The sequence below is a fragment of the Nothobranchius furzeri genome, chromosome 6, assembly GCF_043380555.1.
Source record: "Nothobranchius furzeri strain GRZ-AD chromosome 6, NfurGRZ-RIMD1, whole genome shotgun sequence".
Classification (NCBI taxonomy): domain Eukaryota; kingdom Metazoa; phylum Chordata; class Actinopteri; order Cyprinodontiformes; family Nothobranchiidae; genus Nothobranchius; species Nothobranchius furzeri.
In genome coordinates this window covers 29,877,646-29,893,002 of record NC_091746.1, presented here as the reverse complement: position 1 = coordinate 29,893,002, position 15,357 = coordinate 29,877,646, and the positions used below count along the sequence as shown (strand labels likewise).

General features: G+C 46.1%; 1 protein-coding gene across 1 annotated transcript in view; it reads right to left on the bottom strand.

Annotated features, from left to right (window-relative positions):
* Positions 1–368: 368 nt before the first annotated feature.
* LOC107394260 (neuronal membrane glycoprotein M6-a) overlaps positions 369–15,357 on the bottom strand; it is a 24,933-nt gene continuing 9,944 nt past the window's right edge. The window contains exons 2-7 of the mRNA XM_015973132.3: positions 8,178–8,370; positions 7,903–8,059; positions 4,962–5,115; positions 3,956–4,032; positions 3,821–3,886; positions 369–3,608 (exon numbers count right to left, since the gene is read on the bottom strand). Of these exons, the coding sequence (XP_015828618.1) occupies positions 3,456–3,608; positions 3,821–3,886; positions 3,956–4,032; positions 4,962–5,115; positions 7,903–8,059; positions 8,178–8,370 (800 nt within the window). The 3' untranslated portion in view covers positions 369–3,455. The remainder of the gene's footprint in view (positions 3,609–3,820; positions 3,887–3,955; positions 4,033–4,961; positions 5,116–7,902; positions 8,060–8,177; positions 8,371–15,357) is intronic.

The following is a 15,357-nucleotide window of genomic DNA, read 5'->3' as shown; positions in this document are numbered from 1 at the left end:
GGATGGTCAGCAGGAGGAGGAGCGGGATGGTCAGCAGAAGGAGGAGCAGGAGCAGGGGGATGGTCAGCAGGAGGAGGAGGAGCAGGGGGATGGTCAGCAGGAGGAGGAGGAGGGGGATGGTCAGCAGGAGCAGGAGCAGGGGTATGGTCAGCAGGAGGAGGAGGAGGAGCAGGGGGATGGTCAGCAGGAGGAGGAGGAGGAGCAGGGGGATAGTCAGCAGGAGCAGGAGCAGGGGGATGGTCAGCAGGAGGAGGAGGAGGAGCAGGGGTATGGTCAGCAGGAGGAGGAGGAGCGGGATGGTCAGCAGGAGGAGGAGGAGCAGGGGGATGGTCAGCAGGAGGAGGAGCAGAGCAACACGTTACACCACGTCTGTAAATGAGTTTTATTAGGAGAAAGGATACAGAACACCAGAATCACCGAAGACTTTAATCAAAGATTCATGCAGCTTAACGTCTGGAGCTGAAGGGAATGTTTGAGTCGAACTGCTACAACATTTTGCTCTGGTGGTAAACAACTGAGCAGGCAAGCTAGCTTAGCAACACCATAGCAACAGGAACTGGAATACTGCACACGAAAAAGTGGGAACAAAACTCAGCAGAACAGCACCGGTGGAAAAGAAATGGGATTTTTTTTTAAGGATTTTTGTTTCATTTTAATCATTAAAATATGACCATTGAATGCATAACCATGCCACAAACAACAACTAGATTCACTGTCGTTTTTATGTAGAATAAGATTATCTTCATTATTATGAATTCATTTCTTCATGTTATAACCAACGCTGCAAGACTATACACGGGTCCCACAACGGGGGAGCTCAATGCACTTACACACCGATCAGAGGGGAGGGCAGAGAGGGGGGGGGGGGAGAAGAGAAGGGGGGAGGTGAGAGAGAGAGGAGAGAGAGGGGGAGGAGAGCGAGAGCTCACAATGGTCAATAAGTGCACAAAAACATTTTTTCTTTTATCTGAGGTTAAAAACACTGACAAACATCCATTGTCAGGCAATGAAATGATAGAATACCGTTACTGTCAAACTAGACCCTTAAAAATACTGACTGCTGCAGCCGAGAGTCACCTGCACAGGTGAGTCTGCACGAGTCTCCCCGACCCAGATGGAACACGTTCAGCTGGATTCACACAACAAACATATCAGAGTACGCAGGGAAAGCCGGGATCCCGTCCTCGGATCCGGGATTTAACTCGCTCGGATCTCCGAGCTCATATCTGGTTTCTGATGGGGCGGCCGACCTTCCATACGGCTCTGATCCAAACCTTCCTGTGTGTGAATGCAGCTTCCCGCAGGCCGAGAAGGCCCGGCGGAACCGGGCCGGGTCCGTCAGACTCCAGAACCAACGGGTGCCGTCCTCCCGGCTGCTGGCATCAAATGTCTCACATATATGTATGTCTTTGTACAGATCTGATGCAGGAGCAGCGTTTCTGACCGCCCGCATGGAGAGAAACAAAAACACTCGTCTTCTTCTAATTAAATAGTTTCACATTTAAAAAGTTTCAAAGAGTAAAAGTTGATAATAAAATAGTGAAATGTCATCAGTGAAAAAAGTAAAAGAGAATTATGGCTCAGAGTGATGGCGAGGTGGAGGGTGTGTGTGTGTGTGTGTGTGTGTGTGTGTGTGTGTGTGTGTGTGTGTTCTTCTCGCACTAAACTAACATCTTCATCCCATCGGACCATCTCTACTGGCAGATAGAGACTCGTCTCCTTCCTGACGGCTGAATCCACTGAAGGTAAAACATCTGAAACGGAAACCTGTTTGGATCTGAAGAGCTGGAGCGCTGCTTGCCTAACCCTCGGTAAACACCCAGAACCCGAAGAGAGGTCTGACCACCGCGTCCAGCTCAGAAGCACCTGAGGAGAGTGTAAGACACCAAGCAAGTTAGAAAACCTCTAAATCTATCAGGAATGCGGATCCCACACCTTCCTGTTCCTGCACCTGCTTCCTGTTTCCACGCCTGTGTCCCGTTTCTCGTATTCAGACTCATTTGTGAGGTGAACCCTGAAACGGACTGTAAACGACACGGTGCCCCACACTTGCTGCCAGAATCAGGAGTTTTCTAACTTACAGAAACTTTTGGTCACATTCGGGTTTGTGGTGTGTGTGTGTGTGTGTGTGTTTGTGTGTGTGTGTGTTTGTGTGCAGCATGGACGTAATTTTGGGGGGGACAGGGGGGACATGTCCCCCCCACTTTTTCCAAAGTCAAGTTCTGACCCCTGCACTTTTTACCATCCAAAAGCAACATTACGCTATATTAAGTTGACACTGGTTGAGCTCTAGGACCAAGCGGAAAACAACCGTTTGGCTTGAAGCCTGTTTCCCGTTAGAGCATACTGTAAAGATACCCCCCCCCCGTGTCCCCCCCACTTCTAAAGTGAAAATTACATCCATGGTGTGCAGAACCACTGAAATTCAGACTCAGTACAGTGACAGTGCTAACCCAACCAGAACCCAGCCCGTTTAAACCCCGCGGTGCTAAATCACATGGAAATAATCAAAAATCCCCCAAAAGGTGAAACAACATCATGGAACAGACGAGCTGATGAGGACGTGACACAAAGACGTTGTGCTGCTAAGATGTGCTGTCTCTGAGGACGAATGGCAAGTTTATACAATCCGGGGGGAGGGGGGCGTCGTGATCAGCTGCCTTCAGAAGATCTCAAATCCTAAACAGCTGATGGGGGGGGGGGGGGTAGTTGGTAAAGCTACCTAATTGTACCCAGGAGGCACAAAACTTCAGGGGACCTTTTCTCTCTGCAACACCGGTCATCTGAGTGTGGTGGAACGACACGACACATGACACCACCGAACAACATCGACCACTCAGTCACATCTACATGTCTGCGTGTGTGTGTGTGTGTGTGTGTGTGTGTGTGTGTGTGTGTGTGTGTGTGTGTGTGTGTGTGTGTGTGTGTGTGTGTGTGTGTGTGTAGGTTCTAGGAGAGGGCAGGGCCTTTTATGAATAAACTCACAGATACCAGACTTGTTCCCATGTCTGCTGAGGATCGTTGGCTGAACATTCAGAACCAAGGTCCATCTCAAAACAAAAAACATGCTGAAACGTTCTTTGGGTTCTTTATTTTTGGTCTTTTTTGGTTCTGCTGGAGAAAATTAATGTTTTAGAAAATGTTTCGTTTTTTTTTTTTTTTGTTATTGGAAAAGAAGCTCCAGGTTCTGGTTTCATGGTCTGGACTCGTTGTGGTCCATCAGCACCGAACTCAAAAGTTTCAGAAAACAACTTTAATTTGTTTAAGGTTCAGGCAGAATCAATCAAACTCAGAGCTCAGAACCAAGGATCTGCTGCAGACAAGAGGACAATGATGGAGTCTGTTTTGTGTGTGTGTGTGTGTGTGTGTGTGTGTGTGTGTGTGTGTGTGTGTGTGTGTGTGTGTGTGTGTGTGTGTCTGACTGGTGAGTGTGTGTCGTTTCGGCAGCTTTGTGTTTATGTGTAGGCATTGAGGCGTTCTTTGGAGCGCGTGGAGTGGATATCATGCAGCTCCTGCTCCTCCTTCGACTTAATGTCTTCGTACTTCTGCATCCGGCTGGCATCTTTCAGGTAGCCCCAGTTAGCAGCCAGAGCCATCAGAAAGTGCACCTGAGGGGGCGGGGCAAAAAGGTCTGATTATTTGGAGCAAGAAATTAAACAGAAATTTGTTGTGTCCTCTTCGCATCAGAACCAATGTGGATCCAGCTTCAAATGGATCCATTAAACTCAGAAAGATAAATAATCCTAATCCTTCCACTCTGATTGGCTGTGTCAGAACCTGCGTGAAGCTCACAGCCAATCAGATCTGAGTGTTTTCTCACCATGGCAATGACTGCAGCTCCTGCTCCAGCCAGCGCACACACAAACAGATGGAAGGTCAGGTCCAGCTGTAACAGAACAGAACCGGGTCAGTTTAGCCCCATGGCACCACAAATTGGATTTAACCGTATTCTCACCTCATTAGATTCACACATCTTGAAGAACTTCTCGGATCCTGTGCACAACTTCCTCTCTTCAGAGACGGTCACTGCTCCTAGTGTACACAAACACAGAATACATCATCAGAACCGGATTGGGACTGGTCCACAGCACTGGACCCAGACCCAACTGGATCCGTCTGAACTGCCTGACTCGTTTTCTGAACATCCTCATCCTCTCTAGGTTCTCAGGGAGCTGGTGTCTGTCTCCATCAGGCGAGAGCTGAGGGACACCTGGGCAGGTCTCTAGTCCACCACAGGGGACAGTCCCACCTCGGGACACGCCAGAGTCTCAGGTTAACTTAATACCAGTTCCAGGATGCAGCCTGTAGTAATAAATCTTGTCCAGCAGGGGGCAGCAGAGCCAGAACCTCCTAGTTGGATGCGCAGGACAACATGGTGGACAGAAGTACTCTGATTACATCATAGCAACCTTCTGAAGTGTTACAGGAACCTGTCTCTGGTCAGAACCTGAGTCAGTTCCGGAACAAAACATTAATGTTCTGATTCTTTTTTCCTATTTGAAGGAACAAAGAAGACTAGAACGTTCTCCTGCTTTATCTGGGAATGTCCACAGGTTCCTGAATGCCAGCACTGTAAGTAGGGCCCCTGTCTGGGCCCACCGGCCCGTGGGCCCCGGTGCACCGCACCGGTTACACCGACACACCCCACACCCCACACCAGTGGTTTCTGTAGATCTAGCTCAGCTGACTCAGGTCTGGTGGATCAATCTTACTCTGAAAACGTCTGTTTATAAAAATCATTCTCTTCTATAGATTTTACTGATTTATAACAATGTTCACATTTTGTTTTCAGGTCTAAGTTTTATTTACTGACCCCTGCTCCGGTAAACAACCATGACGTCATCCTCATCAGCTTCTGTTTTTATTCTACTTGAGTTTGAAGGTTCGAGTTTCTATCATATGATAAAAAACGTGACCAGAAAACGTGGTAAACATCCCTCCTGTGTGGTTCTAGGACCTACCAAACTGACGCAGGTCCAGACAGAGGTTGGCCCCCTGCACCGAGCTGGCGTTCTGACACATGGACCAGACGTTGTAGTACATGAAGACGGGGAGGCTGGTGAAGGCCGTGACGCCGAGCCACACCAGGAAGAACAGGTAGGCCAGGAACATCAGCTGGAATCAGACGGGTCAGAACAAACTGAAGGTTTTTGGCGTAACTTCTTTAAAAAAGTAACTGAATTACAATATAGTAACTGATTACCAGAAAAAGTAACTATTGCATTACTTTTTTCATAAATATATGCAAAAAAATTAGGATCCCAGAACTTATTTAATTTACTATCAATTACAACGATACTAAAATATTAATGAATACATAGACTTGAACCCAACAACATGTATGTCCACATGTTGATTATAAAACTGAATAATCTAAATAAATGAGGAGGACTCCATAGCTTGTTACATTACAGTCAGTCATTCACTCATTCACAAACTGGTGGTGATGAGCTACAATGTAGCCACAGCTGCCCTGGGGACACTGACAGAGGCGAGGCTGCTACACACAGACCTCTCTCCACCCCGACAACCAGCAGGTAAACAGGGTGAGGTGTCTTGCCCAAGGACGCAATGACAGGCATGACTAGGAGGAGAGCCTGGGTTTGAACCAGTGACCCACTGATTAAAGGGCAGCCTCTTAACCACTGAGCCACCATCACCCTTAATAACTTGGCATACAGAAGGAACTGCAGACAGGAAACGTTACACTAATCTAAATCTGAGCATAGATAACAATTCAGAGATTTTTGCATTTGATCTCTTTAAAGGTGTGGTTCACTCGTTTGATCGATGCATTTGCAGTGGTCTCTGGTAGGAACGAATGCCTTGTAAGTCGTACTCTGAGGGACAAAAAAAAGTCAGATGCACTTGATTCAGGAAGGACAAGGTCCAATCCCAATACTCGCACTGCACCCTTTGGTCTCCTGCAAAGTGCACTTGGAGGAAGTACACAAGTGTGCAAAAGAAAAGCCAAATTAGGACCGGGAGCATTGTGTCATCGACCACAACGAATGATGGGATGTTGGTCGCCGCTGCAACTTCAAAAAAATCTTTTCTTAGCAACTTTCAAACAAACAAATGGTTGACAAAACTTACATTCATTGCTGTCCGTATTAAATATTTGTCTAAAACATTCAGAGCATGAATAAAAATCAGTAATCGTCCTGAAATAACTTACTTTCACTTGAAAATGCTTATTTTCATAAAAGATACTTGAGCCTTTGCTCCACCTTCTTCTCAAAATGGCCACGCAGCAATGGATTGTGGATAATACCCTTAGCCCAAATCCGCATCGATGCAGACTCGGGCGAAGTGCGGATCAAGGGTGCAAAAGGGGCGTGGTCAATTCCCGCATTTTATAATGGTGAAACCCTGGCCTGTGCACTCGTATTCCTGGACGGGATTGCACAATTGAAGGGCGCTAGGGTGGAAGTGCGAGTATTGGGATTGGGCCCAAGTGAGATGGAAGATAAACTAGGCTTTAGCCGGTAGGATTTGGAGTCTTATTTCCTGATATCTCTCCTCTGATTGGCTAACAGCTATGCAACTCTACCACTGACTGTTTGCTCTGCAACGTCGATGTTTTATCTCCTCAAATAAGACAAGCCTGTAGGAGTTCTGATGTGTGGTGGAGTTGCTAATGCTAACAGTTAGCTTCCTCTAGCCGAGACGTTCTCTGCTGTTTGGACGCTAAACCAACAACAGCCTTCCCCGTCGTGAGTCAAGATGGGTGAGTCCATGCAACAGCTTGGAGGAGAGCTGTCAGGCTTTTCAAATCCTGGATTTTCTCTATTTTCTATCAGGAGCTACTGCGGGAGACAGATGTAGGAGAACACAGTCATTCATTCATACGCTGGTGGGGATGAGCTACATTGTAGCCACAGCTGCTCTGGCGCGCCTAAAGAGGCGAGGCTGCCATACACTGGTGCCACCTGTTCCTCTGACCACCAGAAGGCAATGTTTCTTGCCAAAGGGCTCCAAGACTGTGCCAGACTGAGCAGGGCTCGAACCCGCAACCTTCCAATTACAGGGCGGGAACTTAACTTCTCTGCTACCATCACCTCTAAACTAAACTGTAAACTAGAAGAAGAAGAAGAAAGTATCATTTCTGTAGCGCCTCTCAAGATAAAAATCACGAGGCGCTTCACAAAAGCAAAAAATGTAAAAATATAAAAAGGCATTTAGAAAAAGTTTTAAAATATATTTAAAATGAGCAAAAATAGACAATTGTGATTTAAAAATGTTAAGAAAGAGAGAGAGTGAACAGGAAAGAGGGAAATCAGTGGATCCTGAGGAAGGTGGGATAGGTGGGGAGAGCAGAATAAAGAGAGAGAGGTGAAGAAGGTCATACAAAAGCCAGCTTGAACAAGTGAGTCTTCAGCTGCTTTTTAAAGGAGACCACTGAGTCCACTGATCTCAGGCTCAGGGGGAGAGAGGTCCAGAGTCTGGGGGCCACAGCAGCAGATGATCTGTCACCTTTGACCTTTAGCCTGGTGCTGCACAACCAGTAGGCTTTGATCACTGGACCTCAGGGATCTGCTGGGGGTGTAGGGACTGAGAAGATCACCAATGTAAGATGGTGCTTGTCCATGTAAGGCCCTATAGACCAGAACCAGGATCTTGAAATGAACCCTGAAGTTGACAAGTTGACTATGCCCTGTGTTTTTGTTAGCGTCTCTGCTATCTAGTAACAGCAGTAACGTTTGGGGGGCTCAGGGGGGCACATGTCCTCTCCACAATACAGGTTGATCTATTCATGATGTCTACTTATATTACTGACATGAGGAAGAACTTTATGCCTAAAGTGATGCTGCTCTCACAGACCAAACACACAACCAGACCCGTTCCTGTCCAACCACGGAAAGCCGATTGTTTGTTGGGGACTTCTGGCATTTTACTTACAAATACAGTCAGGCAGCGTCCGCAGGCGGTGATCTTAAACTCCCCGTACAGATCTCTGATGGCTCCAGTGGTGAAAAAGCCCTCCACCAGCAGAAGCACTCCAAACACGAAGAAACCAGCGGCAAGTCCGTAGATGATGTACTTCAGGATGCTGATGCTGAGAACACACACACACACACACACAGTCAGAGGGTTTGTTTGTGGAGTTTGGATTAGGACGATGAATCCTAGCTTCTGACCAGGTGAACATCTGAAATGTAGACACAGGTACTCACATGGTGAACACGTCCAGAGCATCTCCAGGTGCTTTGATCACTTGAAAGTAATCCTGGAGGATGGTGACGGTGCCGCTCAGAGCCTGGTGGCCACACCCACAGAACAAGGCCACGCCCATGTAAAGAAGGACAGTGGCAATGAGCGACGCCCACGGCAGGCTCCCAACGCATCGCTCGCAGCACTCCTTACAGCCTGAACACACAAACACAGCTGGTGGTCACCATGGTGATGATGGTCACATGACCAGTCAGCTAAATCACAATAAATTTAGATCAGGCAGACAAGGGTCATCATGAGAAACACAAACTTTTATTTCTGCTTTTCATACAAAAACACAGGAAACGCTGCAGATCAGCTTTTCAGAATAAAAACACTCTGTGTTCCCTCCTTTCTCTGACAAAAGCGGAGAGGAACTTCTGAAGGAATAACAAAATAAAAGCATTAGATTAAATGCAATGAGATTAAATGTAGTTTGATCAGGAGTCTAAGCTGGGCTCGGCTCTGCTGAAGACGGTTCTGTTAATCAGGAGAACAGGAGAAGAGCCACAGTTTGAAACCCTGAGCTGGTTCTGGTGGTGGTGTCCGACTCGACCCGACTCGACCCACTCATTATGACTTTAGGGGAACAGTAGCTCCGTAGGTAAAGCAGGATGTCCAGTAGTTGGAGGGTTGCAGGATCAATCCCAGCTCTCTGCAGGAAACACTCCCCGTCTGCTGCTGGTGGTCAGAGGGACTAGTGTGTCCCACAGCGGTCCATCACCACCAGTGTGTGTGAATGGATGAATGATTCAGTGTAAAGTGCTTTGGAGTCCTTTGACTCAGGAAGACACTATAAAGGTCATTAGGTGTTTAAATGGACTCTTAGAACCTCTAGAACCCGTAAGAACATCTGGTCCCGTCATGTCAGAAAGAGGTCCGTTCTTCCCCGACAGCTGATTGTCAGCTTGAAACAGGTGTTTTATTAAAAATTGCGTTTGTCAGTGTGAGCTCATGAAGAACTGAAATATCGTTTAAAACCATTGGGCTGCATGGTGGCGCAGTGGTTAGCACTGTTGCCTCGCAGCACGAAGGCCGCAGGTTCGAAACTCGGCTGCGGCCTTTCTGAGTGGAGTTGCGTGTTCTCCCCATGCATGCGTGGGTTTCCTCCGGGTTCTCCGGTTTCCCCCACAGATCACAACATGCCCTATAGGTTATAAACAGTAAGTCGATTTGGATAAAAGTGTCTGCTAAATGAATAAACATAAACATAAAACCAGCTAAAAACAAAAGCTTAAACCAATCAGAACCCAGCAGAACCGTCTGATGACTCATCCTGCTGCAGAGGATTTCACACCTTCTTCAAGTTATTTTTGACTAAATTGTGTAATTATTGTCCAGTTTTCCTTTCAGGCCTCTTCTGTTTGCTGTCATTCCCTGAGAGGAAGAAAACGGTCATCAGCAGGTGGGAGGTAGGTGGGTCGTTTATGTCTGCTTCTGCATTACCATCAAACGCTCCATTCGTGGACTCCACGGACAAAAATGGGAAGATCCTGATAAGGGTGAGAGAGAGAGAGAGAGAGAGAGAGAGAGAGAGAGAGAGAGAGAGAGAGAGAGAGAGAGAGAGCAACTTGTCCCTACAGGCTCCGAGCTGCCACTTATTTATGGAGTAAGATCCGAGTGAGAGCCGTTACAGAAATGTCACTTTGTGTTTTGTTCTCTTCTTCGTCACCAATGTAATTTTTATTTTATTTAGGAGGAGCTGAACCACTTCCTGCTCCTGTGAATCTGAATGAACTTTGACCCTGTATCACTGGAGCTGCTACTTCTTTCCAAGAATTCAGTCCCACTTCTGGATGATGTGGGACTGATCCAGAGGTACAACCGGCCAATAATGGTGCATTTACATCTAGCGATGGGTACCGAATTCGGCACTTTTTAAGGTACCGACCGAATTCCACAGTACCGACCGAGCACCGATTCATTTCATCACGTCATTTGAAACGGTGCCTCGTTTCGGTACCCGTCCTTCATAACGAGAACTTGCCAAGACAGCTGCGCATGTGCAAGAGCGTTATGTCGTCGGTCGCTGCGATCCAGTTGTAAACAGAGCAGCATGGTAGAAAGAACGCACGCTAACGCTTGGGTCCACTTCACTAAATGTGATGGGTAACTGGGTGATGATGAAACCAGCGACAACGATCTAAGTGAGACATCCTCATCTTAATCTGCTCCGGTAGGTAAATAAAATGTTTCGGATAACGTTAGCTTGATTTGTTAGCTTCCGTCTCGCTAATGGTGCGTTCGCTTTCTCCTCGGAACTCCAAATTTCCGACTAGAAGAACATGAACACGCTCTAAAGTTTGGCTGCACTTTACTAAATGCGACGGGTGATTGGGTGAAGATGAAACCAGCGACAACGATCTAAGTGTGAGGCATCGTCGTTTTAATCTGCTCCAGCAGCTAAATAAACTGTTTAAGATAACGTTAGCTTGATATGTTAGCTTCCATTGCCACCATTGTTATCAGCTAATGGTGCGTTCGCTTTCTCCTCGGAAATTCTAACTTACCAGTAGGAAAAATCAAAGAAAAAAGTCGGCAAAAGGAATGAAGATACACAGTAAATTTAGTTTTCAGTAAAGATGTTGGCTTCAGTTTAATTATCAGCTTATAAAACTACAAGGACGATGTTAAAATACAAACAGTTGTATGTTATTTATCGTGATATTTATCAAATATGGTTATATATTGAGAAAAATATATATCTAATTATAAAAGAGAATTAAAATATTAAACACTCAAAAGTATCAAAAATCGGTACCGTTAAGTACCGGTATCGATTCCTAGGTACCGGGAATTAGTACCGGATCGATTCAAATGTCAAAGGTACCCATCCCTAGTCACATCTGGGTCGGCCCGGACCAGCTCTGGTAGGGTACTTATGTTTACATCTGGGTCATCTGTGCATTTTCTGTGCTCAGCTAACTGTTTGGTTTGCTTTTTTGTTGTCGGACCTGCTCTCTGGCAGTCAGCGTGGTACTGAGTCGACCCAACACACCCACTACCAACTGAAGTTCATGCCTACCTACCAGGGAGCCTTTTAGTGGTAGGTAGAATCAGCCAGCGGCGGCATCGCGAATGCTCAATTCATTGTCAGTCTGGATTCTGCGGCGTAAACATCTTCTCTGATGGAAGCTTGGACTTACTAATTTAAAGAGGACACCACGGTCTTCTCCGCATGTTTTTTGCCCCACCCACGTGCTCTGAGAAATCTGCATTCCTAAGAAGGCTGTGTGAACTAAACTTGGCCACGCAAGGGCAGGCTGACCCAACCAAGACCGAACTGGGCCGACCAGATCTGAAAGCGCCAAAACAGTCAAGTGCCCCAAGGCGTTGAAAAACAACGGAGAACCACTTCACTGAACCAGACAGAGGAACTCTAACACCCTCTAGTGGAAGGTTCCAGAACTACCTTCAAGGCTTCACATTCAACAAGGGGAGGAGGAGGACGGATGTGGGTCATAAGTCAGGTTAGAGAGGAGGCTATGACATCATTGTTTCTACTGAGATGTTGGGGTCAAAACACACCACAAATGTCTATGAATCATCTTTATTTATAATTTTTAAATAAAACACTAGCATTCTGTGTCTTTGGTAGGGCCGGGGCTTATTCCATTGGCCGTGTTCGAGATAATAATAATAATAATAATCCATCGAACTTATATAGCGCTTGTTTAGGACACTCAAAGACGCTTGCATGCACTCTCACATTCACACACTGCTGGTGATGGTAAGCTACTTTGTAGCAACAGCCGCCCTGGGGCGGTTTGACAGAGGCAAGGCTGCCATTAGGCGCCGTCGGCCCCTCTGACCACCACCAACACAGGCAAGTTGGGTGAAGTGTCTTGCCCAAGGACACAACAGCGGAATACCCTTGGCATGAGCTGGAATTGCACCCGTGACCCTCCGATCATGAGGCAACCTGCTCTACCTCCTGAGCTACTGCTGCCCAATTCAGCCAGTTCTGCACAGATTAGATCAGCGGTGATCGGCGAGCGGTGCATGCCGGTTAGCTTTGTGTCCGACTTGCTCTGACGTCATGCCTACGTAGGCAACGATAACCTCGTGAGATCAAGGCGGCCGCAGATTTTGGAGCAAGGCGCTGCAGTTGCTCTCCACCGGCTGCTAAACCTAGAGCATGACGGGAAACGCCTGGCTCTCACCTGATCTAAGATCTGATTGGTTCATATTTTGATCCAAACATCCGGTGGTAGAACATGAAATGTTAGTTGGTTGCATGTATTCTGTGAATCATATGACATTGATGATAACTCTATGGGCCATAAAGAGGAATGTGTTTTGTGTTCTTTTGTCACGTTTGCTATGAGCACACTGAAGCTACAGCTGATAACCTTTACTTATTATTACAGTCAGGTCTCCATATACGATATATGATATCCACAAGCACGTGAGGATGTGTTTCAGCTGCTAACAGGCACCAGAATTAAAATAAACAAGTATGAACTCTAACGCGATATCTTCATCCATCGTCACCCTTGAGCTACACATGTAGGGAAATCTGTCAAACTTAAACGCCGGCTTTCAGCCCCTCCCCCTGCTGCGTCCGTCTGCTCTCGTCTGTTTTCCAGGCGAGGCGCTGCTCATCTCGAACAAGGCCATTTATTCACCTCTTGATTGACAGGAGACTCGACCAATCACAACACAACTGTTGGCTTTTAGCTGGTTCATGGTTAATTGTGCCCAAGCCCCATCCGCTAATCGCCAATCAACAAATAATGTTTGAAGACCAAGTTCAGGCTTGTGTTATTTGTGGAGATAAAACATCAATGTTACAGAGCAAACTGTTAGTTGTAGAGTTGTAGTTCTGTTAGCCAATCAGGGGCCAGATGCTCGAATATCAGGAACTAAGACTCCAAATCCTGCCGTCTGAAGCCTCCCTGTAGTTTCTGGAACAGGAGGGCCAGGGTTTTATCCCACAGAGGTCGACTCACAAGGCATTCATTCACAAGTTGACAAACCTAATGAGCTTTAACACACACACACACACACACACACACACACACACACACACACACACACACACACACACACACACATAAAATCCTTCCAGCTTATTTCACTTTATCTTGTTTCACTGTGTGTGTGTGTGTGTGTGTGTGTGTGCAAACACATGTGTGTGTGCGGGGGGGGGGGATCGTTGTGATTTTCAGGTATAATAGTACATTCTTGTTGCCATGCCAACAGGGGTGTGGCAGAAGCCTGCTGACCCACTTTGCCTGTAGCGTTGTCATAGCAACAACTCAGCTCTGCGAGCTACAGTCTCACTGATGCACACTTTACTCACTCACACACACTCACAGCACCCGTTTCCCCTCCCCATCCCCGCTGCATGTTATTGTGTCTCAGCAGCAACGTTCTCCATGTTTCCTGAGGTACGGAGGCGGTAACGGAGTAACAAAGATGGCCGCCAAGCTGAGTAAGAAGGTACCATTTTGTGCCAACAGACTCCATTTAATAAAACGCTTGTCAGAGTGTAGCTTTGTGCTAATTTAGTCCCCTCGTTCACATCTGAGTCCGTTGGAGGCAGATGGACAAGCAGGAGAGCACGATGCTGTGTTATAAATGCGTTATGAGTGTGTGTGAAGCTATGTGTATGTGTGTGTGTGTGAGTGTGTGTGAGTGCGCATGTGTGTGTTTTCAGTGGGGGAGTGAGTTCCTTTGGTTTGTTCATTTTATGCAACTAAATATTTGGATTTTCTGGAAAAATCTGCATGAATCTGACTGTGCAGTTGTGTGTGTGTGTGTGTGTGTGTGTGTGTGTGTGTGTGTGTGTGTGTGTGTGTGTGTTTGTGTGTGTGTCCTGAGTCACAGCCATGTTAATAATCCTCATCATATTTCCATATTTGGTGTTTAAAGGCAGGAAAGGCCCAGTGACCCAGTAAAAAGTGGGTCACGCCAAATGTGAGCGTCTGCATCCCTGGATGTTTTTTTGATCAGGAGGAACCAAACAACAAACATTTCTGTATTTATAAACAACAACAAACATTTCTGTTTTTATGACCCCACAGCAGCATTAATGAGGTCCCTAGTCAGCTCATGTAGCTTCTCTAGTCAAACACAATAAATGGCACTAAAAAGAAAAGCAGGTTCTGGAAAAAAGAAAGACTTTAATAAATTGTTCATGATTTGAACTTTAAGGATCTTTAATTTTTTCATTTTTACTTTCTCACTCTGACGAGTTTAATCCTGATCTTTTATTTAACCTGTAAGAACAGTTCTTTGTTTATTTATTAACCATTTAAACCAGGAGTGTCTATTTTAAAATGTTAATGGTTCTGAAAAGTTTTTGTTTGTTTGTTTTTTACATTTTTTACATTTTTTGATAGACATTTATCTAAACAATAGATCATTTCACAGGTTGTGCTGTTTAGGGAGTTTTAGTCTGAAATCTGATTAATCCAAGCTGATTTATGTGATAACTTTAATATATATTTAAAAAATGTTCTTCCGGCTCTTGGCGGGTGCAGACGCTTTTATCCTCCTCTCCTCCATATCTTATCTTCAAGGCCTTTGTCTGTCTGTGTGTGCTGGGTGCACGGCTGCTTCTGCATTTATCTGGAAACTGGAAACTGAAATTCACTAAAATGGATCTCGTTAGCCGGTCTCTCAACGCGATTGATAAAAATTTTGTCAACGATGAGAACGAGAGAAGGGGCTCCCGGATGCCCCGCTGGGACAGAACCAGTTGGACACATCATGGACTCCTGGAAACAGTGGAACTTGAAGTGTTTATCTCAGCTGTCTGTGGAGGACTCTGAAGACGTGTGGATATTCGTGGTGTTGGTGTCAGGTTTCCTGCTCATTGGCCTTGGAGGCTTCCTGGCTTACCGGAAAATTAACGAGCTGTCGAGGAATATTGGCCTGATCCCGGAGCTCAGAGATGGTTTGCACCGCGCTGTGAATTCACAGACTCACATAATTGTCGAGATGAATCGTAAGCTTGGGACTTTGGCCGAGATTCATTATTGGCACAAAAGATGGATGCCATCAAGGAGAGAGTGGACGAATCAGCACGGACTGGGAAAGATTAATGTCCATTATTGGGATTTTGAGAGGTTGAGGACCAACAAACTGTAAGACAGATATGAAATTATCTCTGTCTGGCCCCAAAACAATTTCTAA